The sequence below is a fragment of the Micromys minutus genome (assembly GCF_963924665.1).
Source record: "Micromys minutus genome assembly, chromosome: X".
NCBI lineage: Eukaryota > Metazoa > Chordata > Mammalia > Rodentia > Muridae > Micromys > Micromys minutus.
Window position 1 is genome coordinate 12,900,238 of NC_137970.1, and position 17,773 is coordinate 12,918,010.

At 38.7% G+C, this 17,773-nt stretch overlaps 1 protein-coding gene across 1 annotated transcript in view; it reads right to left on the reverse strand.

The window, feature by feature from the left end:
- The window catches only part of TSPAN7 (tetraspanin 7), a 103,561-nt gene extending 86,683 nt beyond the window's left edge, over nt 1–16,878 (reverse strand). Inside the window, exon 1 of the mRNA XM_080910659.1 lies at nt 16,769–16,878. Coding sequence (XP_080766785.1) covers nt 16,769–16,849 — 81 coding nt within the window. The 5' untranslated portion in view covers nt 16,850–16,878. The remainder of the gene's footprint in view (nt 1–16,768) is intronic.
- Between the last annotated feature and the right edge of the window lie 895 nt (nt 16,879–17,773).

Consider the following 17,773-nt stretch of genomic DNA (forward strand, 5'->3'; position numbering starts at 1 on the left):
CAAAGCCTTATCCTGGAGAAATGTGGTTCTGGAAACAGGACACTGGGCCAGAGAGGGGCACGAAGAGGTCTAGTCTACACCAAAACCCTATTTCAGACACGACTGGGGGCCACACTCTGGACCTCAGTGGATTCATCTCAAATAAGGAGCAGTAATTGCTACCTCAGCAAGTTGGTATAAGCAGCAAACAGTATAACATATGTGAAGTGTTCAACCTTATTCTTGGCTTTACTAAATGCCCAATAGTCATACAGTAGCAGTAATGTCACCTTGATCTAATCCAATGAATCGAATATAGTAGACATTTCCTGATACTGCCAGCAGTCATGATTCTCATGTTTAATCCATATGGACCACATAGCCCCTTTCTCCCTTCAAGTCATAATAGTCGACTTGGAGACAAAAATTATCTAATCAAGAAGAAAATACCATCTCCTTCCAAACTTCCAAATAAAACACTAGAAGTTAACAGGGTAGTCTATCTGGAATTTACTATTTCTAACTGTGAGAAAATAGGATCAAAATGTATAGAAGTTGAATTGATTAAAGTTCAATCTGCTATATTGGAGACCCGCAAACACACATACACAGTAAGGAGATATACGATATACTTGTGTGTGTGTGTGTGTGTGTGTGTGTGTGTGTGTGTGTATCTAAACTTTCATCAAAAATTTACTTTTTATAAATAAACATAAAAGGCGCCAATAAAGAAAAAATGAATGGACGATAACATCATACAAAGTATGAAGTAGGGGTTCGCACTTTTCTGTAAAGAGAGAGATGGTAAAGAGTCTAGGTTTTCAATGGCACACAGTAAAGAAATTCAGACCATCCCATCCCAAAGGTTCTCAATTGTTGTTGATCACTTCAATCCAGAAACAGCTGAGAAGCTACAGGTTCAGAAGAACTGTCTGCCTGGCCTCTTTGTACAGGTAGCAAACCATGAAGATTCGTTTGAAGGCGGGCAGGTATTACCAAACCAGAATAATGAATAATCCACAATCACTTGGAAACAATGCCACAATAGACTCATAAATAAACCTAGTGAAATAACCCTTGTCTTCCACTAGTTTTACACTCTCTCTATGTCTCCTAATGACATCACTGGAATTCACTGTCCCCTGTCAAAATTCCCTTGTCCCATCACCAATTCCAGTATTTACTGGTATATTTTTTAAAGTCTAAAAGCTTCCTGCTTTGGTTATGTCTTCAGATCATTGCTCTCTTGTGACAGTTCCAACATAATGTAAAGTCAACACAATATGTATATATTTTCCTGTTAACCTGCCTTGTGTTAACTTGGCTGAGCTCTTAGTCTCAGCCAAAGATCACATTATTGAAATAGGATAGGCTAAAGTGTTCTTCACCCCTCTTCACAATAGTCATCTGTGACAGCTGTCATGGCATGAAAGCCATTGACAATACAGGAAGCTTGCTTCCAAAAAGAGGTGTCTGTAGATTTTGCTCATGGAGCACAACTTGAACATCCCTCATCTATTAATAGGGAAAAGCAGCAGAATATGTTAAACCAAAATGCTAAGATTCACTACAATATGCTTAGAATGATTTACTCATGTGGAGTTTAAAGGTTTAAAAATAATGCTGTATAGTAATTATGTATATATATATATATATATATATATATATATATATATATATATATATACATGGATGATTAAATACATAAAAATAAACTCAACTGATGAACTATACTTAAGACAGAGAGGATAAAATAGGGCACCAAGTGTGAAATTATTATATTTTTAAGAACTAATTGCTTATGGCCAAATAGCATAATGATAAGATCTGATATGGCTGGTTGATAAACAAACAATTATATTATTTTGTCAGTATTTTATCTATAATATAGCACAGAAAGTTAATGCCCAAAAAGAACAGACATTTTCCTTTATTTTGAAGACTTAAGACTTAAAGAATCAAGTTAAATTTGGTTTTGATGTTCATTTACTTAACCCAATCATAAAAGAAGATTGGGCTGATAAACTGCTCCATGATAAATAAGATGATATATATTTTTAAAGGACTCCATATTTGAGAAATAAAATCATGTATTACGTAACATGTAGAGCATCTTTTTAAAGTATTTCTTGCTTTGTTCATTATAAAATCAACACCTTCTATATGCAACAATAGTTAAAGCCTTGGAAAATTCACCAAAAAGGAACCCATAAAGTATCTAATGAAGATCAAAACCAAATCATATCACATGCTGTTTGCTTAGACTACTCATTTGAATACCTTCTTAAACAGAGTATTCATTCATGAACCCCTCTTTTCTATATTCATCTAAAAGATGTTTGAGATGTTCTATTCAGAGCTCACTTTTAACATCTCATAATTTGTTCTGTGTTCCTGATAATATGGAGAAGTGAATTTCATTTCCTGTGGTCATTTCGACTTTAAGGTGGGTCCCTCCACTACCCGACCACCACTGAGTGCAAGCAGACATCGAGGCACCCTATCTGAAACCATGTATAAACCCATGGGGGGGCAATCCCACTGAATTCTAGGCACCTTTTTTTTTTTTTTTGAAAACTACACTATGCAAAGCAGTTACTTGTTTGCCCTTGAAACATCTTTGAAGAATACAAACCGAAAGAGCTGCAAAGCTCACTTCTCAAAAAGAGCAGCTGCTATTTAGGAGCTTAATAAGTAACTTGCTCAAATAATTTGCTACTACCATGCAGGAGGACTTTTATCCCTTAGACAGGACTTACTGGAAACGCAGGCTTCCTTCAGCACCGGTGGTGCAATGCTTTGCCACACCTACTCTCAGCAAGCAACATAGCATTAACTGTGCTTAGAATTCTGGGCGTACCACACAGTTGAAAAGGATACCTCTACTGTCTCATGCCTCTTAAATGACCTTATGGGCTTTCCCCAACCTTGTCTGACAACCACACGTTGCTCTTGTAATGCTCTAGTAATTCCACCCCTGTCTTTCTAACCACTTCAAACACCTACCTCATCGCCTTTCCTGGTCAGACAAGAAATCGAGGAGAACAGGAGCTGGGGAGGCTAGGAGTCGCTCCCCAGTTGGACAGGCCTCCTCAGAAATGTGAAGAGCCACTTCCAGGCTGGAAGGGAAACGTTTGGGCTGCTATCTGCCTGGCTGTCCCGGAACTTACACGAGTTCACAGTATTCGTTCCAGGTCTCCAGCATGCATGCATCTGCTGTGTCCTTCCCCCGGGTTTCTCTCTTCTGCCGAGCACCAATGGTGTTTGCTCTACTCTTCTAGTGAACATCGAGAAAGCATAGAAAGAGCCATTCTCTTCTGCTCACCTAGCCACACATTTCACTGACCAGCCAACACACAAATATTCACAAGTCAGATCTTTCTCCCCAGGTCAGCCAACCATGACCACTGAGTGTGGGAGGTGGGTGCCGTGCAGTACAGAGATCGCCATACCAAAGAACTTCACCATCATCCGCCAGAAAATACAGCAAACTTCTGAGATTCAACCTATCCTTCAAAGGTACTGTTATCTGGAACTCAACATATGCAAACTATAACAGATCCTATCAATGTCAAACCAGCTCCTTAGAGTCTGCACTGTCACGGGGGTATCAACATCAGCTGGGTTCCTTATGCACAGGACGTCATCCTTGCCCTATATCCTAAAGAAGCCCATCTTCTGTTCTCTATTGTTCATTCTCAAGTCACCCTATATTAGACTTCAGTTCCTAGCTAGGTAATCTGCTTTCACTTCCTCTTGCCTTTGTATGACAACTCACTACTTTCACACTAGACCTGTAGTGTATAGCTCTCATCTATGTTCAAAACCATGAAGAAGTATCCCTTGTGCCAGCCAGCCAGTCCCAGCCAACCCATAATAAAACCTATGCCAAGCTTACCTAGATCAAACACACACCTTCCTTTTAGTAAGACTGAACTCATTCTGGTCCCACCTATACCACCTCTAGTTCAGTGCTATCTAAAAGACAATGTCAAGCCATATTCTCTTAAGACAGGGTCTTTACATTGTAGCTCATGTTGGCCTGAAACTCCCTCTGCAGCCTAGGCTAGCCTTGTACTCATAGCAATCTGACTGAATGCAGGAACTATAGATACGAACCACCATACCCAGCTCACATTTATAGCTTTAAATATTTGAACAACACTCAAGTTAAAATTATATATAATTCAGTCTTACTAATATGGTTTTCTTAAACATATATATACATATATATATATGAAATATTACCAATTCAACATGCAACCAAAACAAAATGAGATGCTTTGCATTTCATACTAGAATTTCAAAATCTGGTATGAATTTAACACTTACAGCACATTTTACTTTGGAATAGTCACATCTGAAATACTGTAGTGGTTACTTTGTTGATCGGGATCCAAGTAGCCTTTGCCAATGTAGAAAATGTGAGGCTTGCTTCGTTCCCACTCTCACTGGCCCATAGTAAATTTTACACTATAATCAAAGGTAAGGGCTAGACCTCCTTTATATCTGCATCCTATAATAAGGGGTCAATCAATTTCAGTTGATGCATGAAATCTGGCTGTCCATCTGGCTTGGTAAATACAACTTGGTTGGGATAGCGCCTTACTCGTTTATCTATGTTATTATCTATGCTGCACCGGCTTCATTTAACACTGCTGGTGCTAATTAGATGCGTGGTCCGTGAAACTAAAAATATTTACTCTCTGGCCCTGTACAGTAAAGCTGTGCCAACTGTTTCTCTGGAGTATATGCCTCGAATGTACTTAGCGCTGGTCATAAACCAGTGTCATTGATCTATATTGAAAATAAGATATCCATTAGAAATAAGAGCTTTTGTATAGATGTCTAAATGAAGAAAGCAGTATGTTAACATTTGGCACATGTTTTTGACCTCACCACAGTTTAGTTGGCTTTATTACAATTGTGTTAAATACTTTTTTAAAAATAACTAAATATAACAATGTTTTATTTGCTTCTCAGTGTCTAATTTAGAAAATGGAAGAAAGCTATCTTTCTTTCCTTTTGGGTTTTCCAAGACGGATTTCTCTGTGGAGATCCTCAAATGTGCTTGATAGACTAGGCTGGCCTCGAAATCAGAGATCTGCCTTGTTCTGCCTCCTAAGTGTGCTGAATTAAACGTGTGTGCCATCATGCCCGGCTTTACATCTCACATCTATATAAAATTATGCGTTTTATATTTTATATATAAATGTAATTTTGCTTCATTTTATATTTGAACAATTAAGGTGACTGAAAATGTTTATATCATTTAAGCAAAAGCTCCAATTACTTTTCTATATCTAGTAATACCAACAGCATTTAAAACTAGCATTCTCCCACTAGACAGAACATTGTTTCACTTAGTAGGTGATATAGGTATGTCCTTATTTCTGGACTCCTCAGTGCCCTCTTATTTATTTACTTTTTTATAAACCAGCACTATACCATACTGACTAGTATCTTTCTAGTTACGCTGTGTACTATTTCATAATAATACTCAAAATGTCAAAATATAGATACCGGGAACAAAATACATTTACTGTTCCCTAGATTTGTGTGGGGTCATTAATCTAGGCACAGGATAGCAATATCTTCTGCCTTTGGTTTCACAAAACTCTCATTAAAGTGTCAGGTAGGGCTCACAGGATTCTCAAGCCACAGAAGGCATCTGTCTCCAAGATTCTCAATTGTGGGAAGCATTCAGTTACTTACATACTGCCGAACTGGAGGCTTCACTTTCTCATTGGCTGTCAAGGTGGAGTATTACTCACAATTCCTCACTATGTGCCCCTCTCCCTAAAGCAGCTCTCAACAAGTAGGCTTACTTTTTTGAAGCCAGAAAGAGACATGGTCTCTCGGCAAGTAAAAATCCTAGGTAATGTGATTGTATAGCACATTTGATCACCTTTATAATATTCTATTACAAGCAAGTCACACATCCTCCTAGCATTGAAAGAGAAAGGGTGGCACAAAGGCATGAATGCCAGGAACTGGGAATTGTATAGGGTTCTCATTGTCGCCCCTAGCTATATATTCTATTAACACATAAGGTACCTATTTCCCAATTTCCTACTAATTTCTCAGTTATCTGATTACTACAATAACAATATAATTTAATCAAGTACGACCCTTCTTTCTCAGAATTCTACCACGATTCTTTGTGAAAATATACATCAAACATTTTTTTTTTTTTAGAAAACTGGTAATTTTATGATATTACATCTCCCAACTCAAGAAGACACAGGTTTCCTTCACTTTGTTCAGAGCTTACTTTCAGTGACATTTCCGTGCCATTCCATTATATCAGAGTCTTCCTGACATTTCTTATTAACATTATTTTCTGCAATAGTCATGATTTTTGTTGGTGCTGCAAAGGAACTACATTTTTCTTCTAAGGCTTGCATGATGAACTAATGAAAGGCAGTTAATATTTTATGCTTACCTTATATCTAGCCTGCATATCACATTCTCTTAGTTTTTTTTTTTTTTTTTTTTTTTTGTTACTAGACTCTGGAATTTGGGGTATATAACAACTATAGTCATAAAAGATCATCTTACCTTTTTCCATCTTAATGTTTTGTATTTCTGCATTTGAAAGATAAACCAAATCATAAATAATAGTGGTTTCCTAGTACGGTGACTTGTTTCTCTAATCCCGGCACTTTAGAGACACAAATTTGAAGCCAGCTCAAAAGATATGTTTCAGTTATAAACTACGATTGACTAGCACAGTTTTTTTCCCCCCTTTGGTAAGTAGTGAGTTCATCTTTTTGCTTTACATATTAGATGATGGCCGTGTGTGTGTGTGTGTGTGTGTGTGTGTGTGTGTGTGTGCGCGCGCGTTTGTGTGTATCTGTGTGTCTGTGTATTTGCATGTGTACATACATAAGCATACACGTCAATGTATATGCATGGATGTGAAATTCCAAAACTTACAGCAGGTGTGTACCTTAGTGGTTCTCTACCCTATTTTGTTGAGACATGGTGTTTTGTTTTGCCTCTGCTCCAGAGCTTACTAACTCAGCTAAGGTAGCTGCCCAGTGTGCTTCAGGTATCTTCTTGTGAACACTTCCCTAGCAACAGGATTACAAATGCATGTCAGGATTACCCAGGTGTTAACACAGAGCTTGGGGGTTGAATTTAGGCCATCCTCTCATACCTTCACAGCAGTCCCTGTCCCCTGTCATTGAACCATCTCCCCCGTCTATGTCACAACTTGTGACAGAAGCATAAGAGAATTCTTCCCAACTTCTCAAAACTACTTTGAACAGAAATAGATTCTTCCCCTGGAACAGGAAGAGCTCTATCTCTAAGGATTCATCTGGGAATGTTTACCAAAATCCCAGTTCTGTGGGTATAACAAACAAAAATGTGTACATTATAACCACATACGAAAACTTCACAATCAAAGTTATTCTATATAATTAATAGCTATAGCCCAAGCAGGCATCAGAGCCACTTTGTGAAGTTTTCATCCTAATGTACAGAACCCAGGCCCCTCTTCATATCAATTAAGATTCAAATTTTAGCTTAGGTTTCAAAATTATGACTGGTAATGTGTGCTTGAAGAATACCTTTGATAGGCTGGCAAAGTGGCTCAGCAGGTACAGGCATTTGCTGCCAAGCCTGAACAACTGAATCTGAATCCAAGTACCTACATAATAGAAGAAGCCACTTGTGCAAGTTGTCCTTTTACTTCCATTTACCTACTGTGAGGCACCTCTACTTTCAACAACTAAATAAATGCCAGTAAGAAGACCCTTGTTGAGTAGATAAGCATTGTTTTATTTAGCACGGGTAAGTGTAGTCTCTTCAGGGTGACAAAGCTGATTTAGTTTTGGGGGAAGCACTATAGATCTTGCTCCAGACAAAGAAGAGTCAGGTAGCAAGCCCATTCTGGACACTTCCTAGTTACCTCCAAATCCAAGAGACTCAAGATGAAATGGCCTGCTGTGTTAGCTACTATGTGTCTTTATGGTTTGGGGTTTATAATCTGATCCTATTTGCACAGCTGAATTTCTGAAATCACTTATTTCAGAAATATTATACTGGAACAACTGAATCATGTCATCTTAGAATATAGTAAAGGCATTTATTAGGAAAACTGAAGGCAGTTCTTGTTGACAGAAAAATGGGTTAAGAATCACTGATTTATGTTGCTCAATTAGTATCTGTTCCAGACCCAACCAATCATCTCTTAACTTGGATACTAAGAAACTTCTAAAGTAGATTATAATGAGAAATACTCACCTTCAAAAAAGCCCTAAAGAGAATACTTTATTGGGAGAAGTAGGATCCTTAATTTTATTATTTGATTGTTTAAAATGCTTACGTATTCTATTGATCAGAAACCAAAATAGAAAACAAAAACAAAAAAAAAGAGAAACAAAAACCCTCTTCTACTTCCCCTCCCTTTCATCCTTTCCTTGATGAATATTTAGGCGCTATATAAACAGGAATAAAATGCTCTGCCAAGTATGAAAATCATTCTGTCCCAGCAAGAGGGATAATGAGCCAACAGAAGTTTCTGCGTCAATTCAGTGACCTGCTTGCTACTATGAAGTGATGATAGCTTCTATCAGCTGCTGTAATTGGCCAAAGTAAAAAAAACTTAAGAAGATATTTTAAAGTGTTGGTTTGGCATGGCATTAGTCATCAATCTCAGGGGTTTAATGTGCTTAAGCAAAGAAACAGTCACAAATGACTTCCGGTTCTCAGCACCTTCTGAGATGCTTACTTCAAACAGGATATGATGCTGAAGAGCCAAATGTCTCATCACAATGTAGCGCACAGTAAGGTCAAATCAAGAATTCTTGCTGAGATTAAAGTAAAGTGAATTTCATTTGATTTCAACAAAAATTCAGCAACCTCTAAATGGAAATGGCTTAATATTCTCCAGATGTTGTAGAAGAGAGTATGCATGCCCTAACTTTGTAGTGCATGTGGGAAATAAAGTTGATTGAAAAAGAGAATATTCTAGATTATCATATGCATGCCCATCACTGCAATAGCATAAAAAGAATAGTTTAACATCAAGCCTCCTACCATACAAACATCATATGCTAAACTCTTATGCAACCATATTAAGTTAGTCTAGTACAGTCTGAATTAAGTCAGAAAGCACCATGGTGAGTCTTTTCCTATCAGGAAAGAAATTAGAAGGAAAGAAAAAAATTCCAGTAACCTTCAGGGCTTCATCCCTATTTTTACATTTCCTGATAACCAGATGATATTTTAGAGTCTATGCCTTAGTAAGCCTATTCCAAATTAGCATATTTTCCTTTTCATCCAAACTTTTTTTTTAGATATACTAATAGGATAGAGTACTTGCATGGCATACCTAAGACAGTCTAACTCTATGTGTATATGTGTGCATGTGTGTATGTGTGTGTGTTTATACCAGTACTTATTATGCTAGTCCAACTATTTCCATTTTTTTATTCCATCACTCAGAATCAATTGCTTATTTAATTAATAGCATGCAAAGCAGAGATATAGACAGAAAGAACTTCCAGCTAAAGATGATGGATTGAACACATTCATTTATCTTGGCTAACTCCAAAAAGTCCTCTGATGTGACACTAAAAGGATCTTTTTCAAACCCCACAGTAACAAAGAGATGGGAAGAGACAACCATATTGATATCCCGAGAGCTAACAAACAATATCTTAGTCACTTTGAACAATCCCAGAATAGAGGAACTTATACCAAAGCACCTCCAGATGACCCTGGGAACTGAAGTTAGGGAATGAGGGAGGCTGAAAGAAGAAAGAGCTAATAAAACTTTTAAAGGAGCAATTGGGAAAGCTCCAACTTCCTGTCTCTAGTTTTCCTCTCATTATACCATGGGTTCAGAGATTCAGTCCTTAGAGAGTAAAACAGAAAGTCTTTGACCTAGAAACAGAAGCACAGTGGACATTTGTATACTGCATGTGTTGTCTGTCATATTTCTACCTTCTTCTTCAAAAAGTAACGAAAAGATTCATCTGTAAGTCATCTGATTAGACCAACAAAAATCTAAGTGAAAAGAAGTATTGATCTTGATTCTAAGATTCACCTAGCCCAACAAAGTCACACAACTTACAAGCAACAAGAATGGGAACAACTTCCCAGTATTTTAAGATAACCCCTTAAACATATATAAAATAATTAGCAGAAAGCAACCCATAAATCTGTGATTATAGCACACCCTAAAACACAATGGAAAAATAAACACTTTTTAAAAATTAAAATTCCTAATATCTTCAGGGAGAAATTCCAGAGCATTGTGAATATGCAAGAAATAAAATAAAAACTTTTAAAGGGGGGAAAAGCAGGATTGAAGAAGAACCATAATAATACCCAACTTTTCAATTACCTTCATTAATAACAAAAACTCTTTGGTAGAAAGTAGACAGTAAAAGTTTTGAGGGTAAATGCTTTCTAAACAACAATTATATCTGCAGCCAAACTGTCAAGCTAAATGTAAGCATCAAATAAGAGTTTTGAATTTGGAAAGACTTCAACATATGACTTCCCATGTTTTCTTTCCCAGAATGAAAACTACATAAAAATTTGCTCTACCACAATGAAGGAGGAAAAAAAGAATCAAGAAATAGAGCAAGCCAATGTCTAGGAACTTGTAGGTTTAACATAGTGGATGCCCAGAGAATATTAATTCAAGTTGAAAGCCAACACAATGTCTACAACATTTGGCCAGAGAAAGTTCCCATGAAGTGCTTGATATACTAAGCAAAGATGTAGAATTATTGAAAAGAATATGGAAATGAATTTGAATAAATATACTAGATGCAAAGGAAAAAAAAAGTGAGGTGATTGCTAACTACAGAGAAATCAAAAAGCTGTGTAAGGATTCATAATATCCATTCTACATGGCTCCACTACGAAGAGATTTACTAGTCACTTACTCACAGCCCACTGCTTTAACCAAATTATATGTCATCCACTGATAAAACGACATCCCTGAAAAATGGGTCTACGAAAGAAAAGGAAGGGGACAGAGGAACTAAATTTCCATCTTCCGTAGTGTGACAACAGATAAGACCTAAAAATGAACAATTTGGAAGTGAGTGTATTACTAATGAATGCAACTAAAATGACAAGCATATGCGATGAACAGACGACATCTTTTAGAATATTTATTTCATACCTAGTATATGACAGACATTCAACCAATATTAACTGACCTGAACTGAAACAATTTTGCCAAGAGTAAGTACCCATCTCAAGCACTCTGTAAACACTAGGGTCTTCTCTTTAAGATTTTCCCCCCTTTTATTCAATTTAATCACTGAAAGTTGCTCCATAAAGAGAAAGAAAAAATATTGTTTTAAAACTACTCCCAAATGATTAATGATGGTTTATGAAGGAAAAGAGAAATCACTGATTTTTTACCGTGGAAAGATTCAATAATGCTATTAGTAAGCTAATTACATTCTTAAACAATCAGATAAACCCGATAGACATTAAAATGAAGCAAAGGATATTTCTCTTCACAATACTGTTCAGATGTGGTTTAGTCCATTTAAATCTTACCTTAGAATTCAGATGAGTATTTAAATTATATAGAAGTTTATAAATCAAAGCAATTCTCTGGTAAGTAACATATTTAGGTTTTCTTGTTTGCCCTTGAATTAGATTTCTCATGAAAATAAGAGCCTTAGTTTTATATAGGGCAAAATCAATATTTTATCCAAACTTAAATTAAATTACAGTTAACAGAAATATCTGACAAAAGAGATCACAAAAGTATAAGTATTTAACCGTCTTTATTATGCAAGCAAGTCCCTAAGTCCCCTAGTCATCTATCGACTTGTAAATAGAAAGAACACATTTAATCCAGAGTAAACAGACTCAAAATAGTGCACTTTTGAAAGCTCTCCCCAGCTGTGATGGGTTTAATAACTAAGATAGAGGTAGTTGATATATTTTATTTTAAACTCACTTCTTCATAATGTAAATATTTCCCAGGAAAACTACCAGGCAATACTATGTCTAGTCTTTAAAGCAGAGAATAACTTGCTCCTTGGTATTTCCCTCCTCTAAAACCTGAAAATAAAACATTACAAATCAAGCAAAGTTAGAATATGTTCACTTAGCATTCAGGAGATATCACTGAAAGGAAAACCGTCCCATCCATTAGAAACACAATCTGTGAAGACCCACTTACCTTTAATCTTCAAATAAACAATTATGACACACCATAGAGAATGGGTTATTCTTCTTAAAAGTGGCTGTGTTGAACATTCTGTGGTGTGGGGAAACAGTAAATTTCATATCATGCTATACTTTTTTTCATAGCATTTATTACTACTCAGCTATAATAAGATAAAGGTTACCAGTACTATTAATCTTTTGAGCCAAATACTGGGCAGAGCTCACCCGCTGTAAGGAGTCATCAGGTGGCTGCTTAGCAACACTTGTGATCTCTACCCATTAACTGCCAGTAGAACCCACTCTAAATGTAACCAAAAAAGTATTTAGGCATGGGCAAATATGGAAGAATTGTTTCCTGTTGAGAATCAGAGCTTTATCAAAACACAGCGGCAAGGAGAATGATTGTAAACAAAAGAATACAGATAAAAGCCATCCGTTTTTCATAACAGTAATCTGATTTGCTACAGGCCAGTACTTCTTGATGTTACTAACCTAATATCATTTTAAGATGAAGCACCTTCTACCCCTTAGCCTAAACTGAAGTAAAAGAAGTCAAGTTAAAACAACTTACAGAGAACACAATGGAAATTACTCTGACTAATCATCTCTCCACATTACCCACAAAACAGTGCGAGGTCATCCTCTTTTTCTATTACATGGCATAAGTCCAGAAATGTAAAAAACAATTTGAGTACTTTACCATGTGCCAGACATAGTACTAGATATTCAAGAAATAGTCGTATATCAATTTTATTTATCCAATTGAGAAATAACCCTTATAAGCAGTTTTTAACAGGTTATACTTGTGATCTTTGGCAAAGGATTCTTCCATGTGATAACAAAAGCATGAATAATACAACAAATGAAAACCTAATTTATTTCTACTTCATATACATATGTAAAATATGTATACATATGTACATATATGTGTATATTCATCCACACACATATGTATATATTATATTATATTATATTATATTATATTATATTATATTTTTTCCAAAGGTCAAAAGACAGCTAAGGGGAAGAAAACCCCCAAAATGGAAAAGATGTTTGCAAAATCTTCATATTAATGGGAGATTGTACCTGGAATATAGAAGAAATTAATAATGTAATAATCAAAATATAAATAACCCAAATAAAATGGTCAAAGAATATGAATATGTATCTTTTCAAAAGGTGGCCAACAACCATTAAGCATTTAAAAAAATGAAACCTTAGCATCCACTAAGGAAATTCAAAGCAGAATCACAGTAAGATATATAGATGCACAAGTACCAGGATGGCTTCGTTAAACAGTCAGCTAGTAACAAATGCTGGCAAGCATATGGAGAAAACGGAACCCTCGCTGTTGAATATAAAATAGAACCCTTGCTCTGGAAGATTAGTATGGCCATTCTTCAGACAATTAACCATTGACTTATATGATTCCATAAGCTCCTCAGATATACAGCCAAAACAATGAAAATAGAGGTAAATACACACAAATGGCACACAAATCATTATAATGTCATCATCCATAACAGTCAAGTGCCCAAATCAATTCAAATATCCACCAGTGGACAAAAAGATAAATAAAATATAGTGTATTCACAAAATGGTATCCTATTTGACCGTAAAACTGAAGCACTTACACAGACTTAACTACACAGATGAATCATGAATGTCTCATGCTAGCTGAAACCAACCAGTCAAAGGGGCAAACACATGACCTCAAGTATATGAAATGTTCACGATAGTAAAATCTATAGCAATTGAAAGTAGATTCATGGTTGCCTGGGACTGACAGCAGGAGAAAAGCAGGTGAGATGAAAAAATGGGAGGTAAAGGAACAGGACAGGGTTTCTTTTCAGAGAAGGTGAAACAATTGAAAATGGTCTGTGGTAATGGCTGAGTCTGTGAATACACTAAAACGATAATAAATACACAAAAATACAAACTACGTCTATGTTAAGCATGTATGCGTATACCATACTTTAAATGGGTGACCTATGTCATATATATTATATATCAGTAAAGCTGCTTTGTTCAAAATATCATTTAAGGTGCATTAACAAAAACAACACCTCCCCATGTCCTATTTTCTGGAAAGATCTCATTCCTTTGATTGTGAAGTCTGAAATGATCACTGAATCCCATTTTAACTCCTGAAAATACTCTGGGTAAATATTTAAGAATATGAAAATCTTGAAAGTACAAAAAATACATTAAAACGCCAGCCTAAGGAACTTTCAGGGGCATACAACACAGTGAGCATTTCAGATGTTTTAGGAGGCACTGAGTCATTGGACTGGGAGGAGGGTGAGACAAAAAGAGTTAAATAATCCATCTGAAAAAAAAAAAAAAAAAAAAAAAAAAAAAAAAAAAAAAAAAAAAACGAAGCCTGGAATACCTCCTCCTTTATCAGGCTTCAGAAATGCCCTAAAACAGCACTCCTTCATCATGCACCATAAACCTTCTTTTTCAGGAGCCTAAGATAATCACCCATAGACTTACTCCAGTTAACAGACAGGGAGTGTATAACAAAGGGCAAGACAGAAACAGACTTAAGGAGATATATAAAGAGCTAAACCAGCGCCAGGCAATGGCTTCTTCGAAGTTGGTCCGTCACCGCCAAATATTTGCTGCTTTTTTTTTTCAGGCAATAAGATCCTTGAATGTATAGCTAGCCCACAGTTACTGACACGATCCAACCTGTGTCATTTCCATTCCAGAAAGACTCAGCTTCTATGTTTGGCTTAGGTGATGGACTGTCTCAGGCTTGCTAACCTATCTCGCTGCAGAGCTCCTGGTCTGTTCTGTCGCCTCACTCCATGGTTTTCCAGACCTGAAGAATCGCCAATGGCACTGGCAGGGAAAAGCCTGAAAGCATTAGGGACCTTTTGAAAATTCCGTAATAAATCTCAGCTCCTGTCTTGGCTACTGAAAACTATCCAGTTTACCATCAATCTGAATATAGTTACCTCATTCATTACTGTGCTCCACTTTTGAAGCAAAAACAGGGTTAATATTGGGGTAGGGAGGGAGAAAAAGGAGGAGGAGGAGGAGGAGGAGGAGGAAGGGAGGAGGAGGAGGGGAGGAGGAGGAGGAGGAGGAGGAGGGGAGGAGGAGGAGGAGGAGGGGAGGAGGAGGGGAGGAGGAGGAGGAGGAGGAGGAGGAGGAGGAGGAGGAGGAGGAGGAGGAGGAGGAGGAGAAGAAGAAGAAGAAGAAGAAGAAGAAGAAGAAGAAGAAGAAGAAGAAGAAGAAGAAGAAGAAGAAGAAGAAGAAGAAGAAGAAGAAGAAGAAGAAGAAGAAGAAGGAAGAGGAGAAGAAGAGGAAAACAACCAAAGGCAATCCTGGTTCTTTCTTTTTTTCTTTCTTTTCCTCCTATCTATCTATCTATCTATCTATCTATCTATCTATCTATCTATTTCTAACAGAGACTCCGATTTCAAAATGACTGCGTTGGAAGCTGGAATGACCCAGATTATGGTGTTGCGGAGGGCCAGGGTGGTCGTGGCAGGTATTCATTCCTTTGCAGGGTGGCTGTGGCTTGAGGTGGAAAGAGGGAACTGGGGTGGGCATCTACGTGAAGAGAAAAAGAACTGGGAATGGTCTTTAGGTACCACCCACCTCTGCAAATAAAATCACTGCAGTGTCAATCCTGCACTGATTCCATGAATTTCCAAATAGGATGAGGTAAGGCATAAGCCCAGAGCCCCCTCCTCCTCTTTTCCCTCCTCCTGCGCACAGAAGGGCACATCCCTCAGCGAGGTGCACCACGCAGCCCTTCGCGGGCCTGGGCTGAAGGGCTGACGTCACCTTTCTGCATTGAGCTCAAGGACTAGTAGCAGTACCAGTTAGGTGGGGAACAGGGGCGCTACCGCAGCCACCAGGTGGTAGGGGTCCTCCTCTTGGGCATTGCAGGTTGGATTCACACAGAAAAACATAATAACCGGATGGAAACAGTAAAGGGTGGAAAAAAACCTGAAAGGGGCCATAAGACCCAGTCGCGGTGGAAGCCCAAAGATACCCCTGGCTTATGTAAGACCCTTTCCTTTGCGCCTCCACCCGGTGGCGGCGCCTGTCCCGCATTAGTGCGCCTAGGAGACTGATCGCCCTTGCCTAGTCAGGCAGAAGATTCCTGGCGACTCTCTCCCACATCCCTGCAGGGTTGGGACTAAGTCCGGGATCTTAGATCTAACCCCGTCGTCCTGCGCCCTCTCCCAGCCCGCCACAGGTTAGCTCCATTAGCTCCAACAGGCACCCAAAACTGGCTGGTAAGGTGGGAGAGAAATCAAAAAGAGAAAACAGACAAATCCTCAACTCAACTTTCCCCAGGGGCTGACCCTGTCCTGCAAGTTTAAGAAATCAATGCATTAAAAAAAAATTATTTTTGGAAGAGTGTAAAATCTGCAACCACCGCCACCACACAACCCACTTCAGCCTTCGTCGGGCCAACTGTAGGGTTGGAGCAGCCCAGACTTGCACCCTACCATCTCACAGCCCCGACCCAGCAGCCTGCGGCTGTCTCCTTGTCCACAGGCTAAGATCGGGTTTGGGGTTTGGGTTTTCCTTCCACCTTTCTAAGAGCATCACCACACGGTCGAATAGACCGTGGCCCGGCCAGCAGCCAGGAGTGGGCACTCACCCAGAAGACGAAGGAGTAGATGATGAGGAGGGTTTTGAGACAGGTTATCACAGGTTTGGTCTCCATTCTCCTCGATGCCATACTACAGAGCTCCGGCGGCGGCAGTGGCGGCGGGCGGCGGGCGGGCGCGGGAGGGGGAGGAGGCGGGGCCGCGGGAGGCGGGGCAGGAGGGGGAGCGCGTGCTGCCCGAGCTTCTCGTGCGCGCGCAGACTAGGCGGCGCGCTTGCGTTCACGCGCGCGCCCTGCGGGGCCTGGGGAGAAGGAGCAGGCCGGCTAGAAGATGATTGCATGCATGCTGAGAATGCCGCCCAAGCCTGCAGTCTGGCGCAGCCACAGACACCCCTGCAGCTGAGGTCAGAGGGACCCCGAGAGTCTAGAGGCCCGGGCGGAGGTCAGGGTAGCCTTTATCAGACCACCCTAGCTTTAAGATGTCAGCTTTGTTGGAAACAGGGCCTGCACCTGCCTACATAAGGATTGTGTAGCATGCTCTTGGGACTGGACACTCAGGAGTCATGTCCTTGGCAGCAAGCACACCTTGTCTGTGCCAGGAACAGACTGTGACACACAGAGAGACACCTGGAAGGATAGTAAGGAACCCTGGAGCTCAGAGACCCCCCCCCAAAAAAATCCTTGCTACTTTACAGTTCTTTATAGGCTCCCTTTAAACTTCGTAGTTTTAAATTTCCTCACCTTTGGAAATGACAAAAACGAGATGTTGCAACATTCTTCCTACATATTAGATGTTTAGCAGATAACGACAATACTAAAAATTCTTTAAACTACCAGAGAATCATTTACCTCATTTAGAGAACACTGACAATCTCACTCCTGTGAAGCCTCACTGCAGTAAGAAAGCAAAATGGAAAACAACCTGATTATTTGCTCCAAAAGTTGAATGTAACGTCACCGTAAGAATTCTACTCCTAGGTATCTACAGGAGAGAAATGAAGACACAAGCCCATATTAAAACTTGTGCATGAATGTGTAGAACAGCAATTCATACAT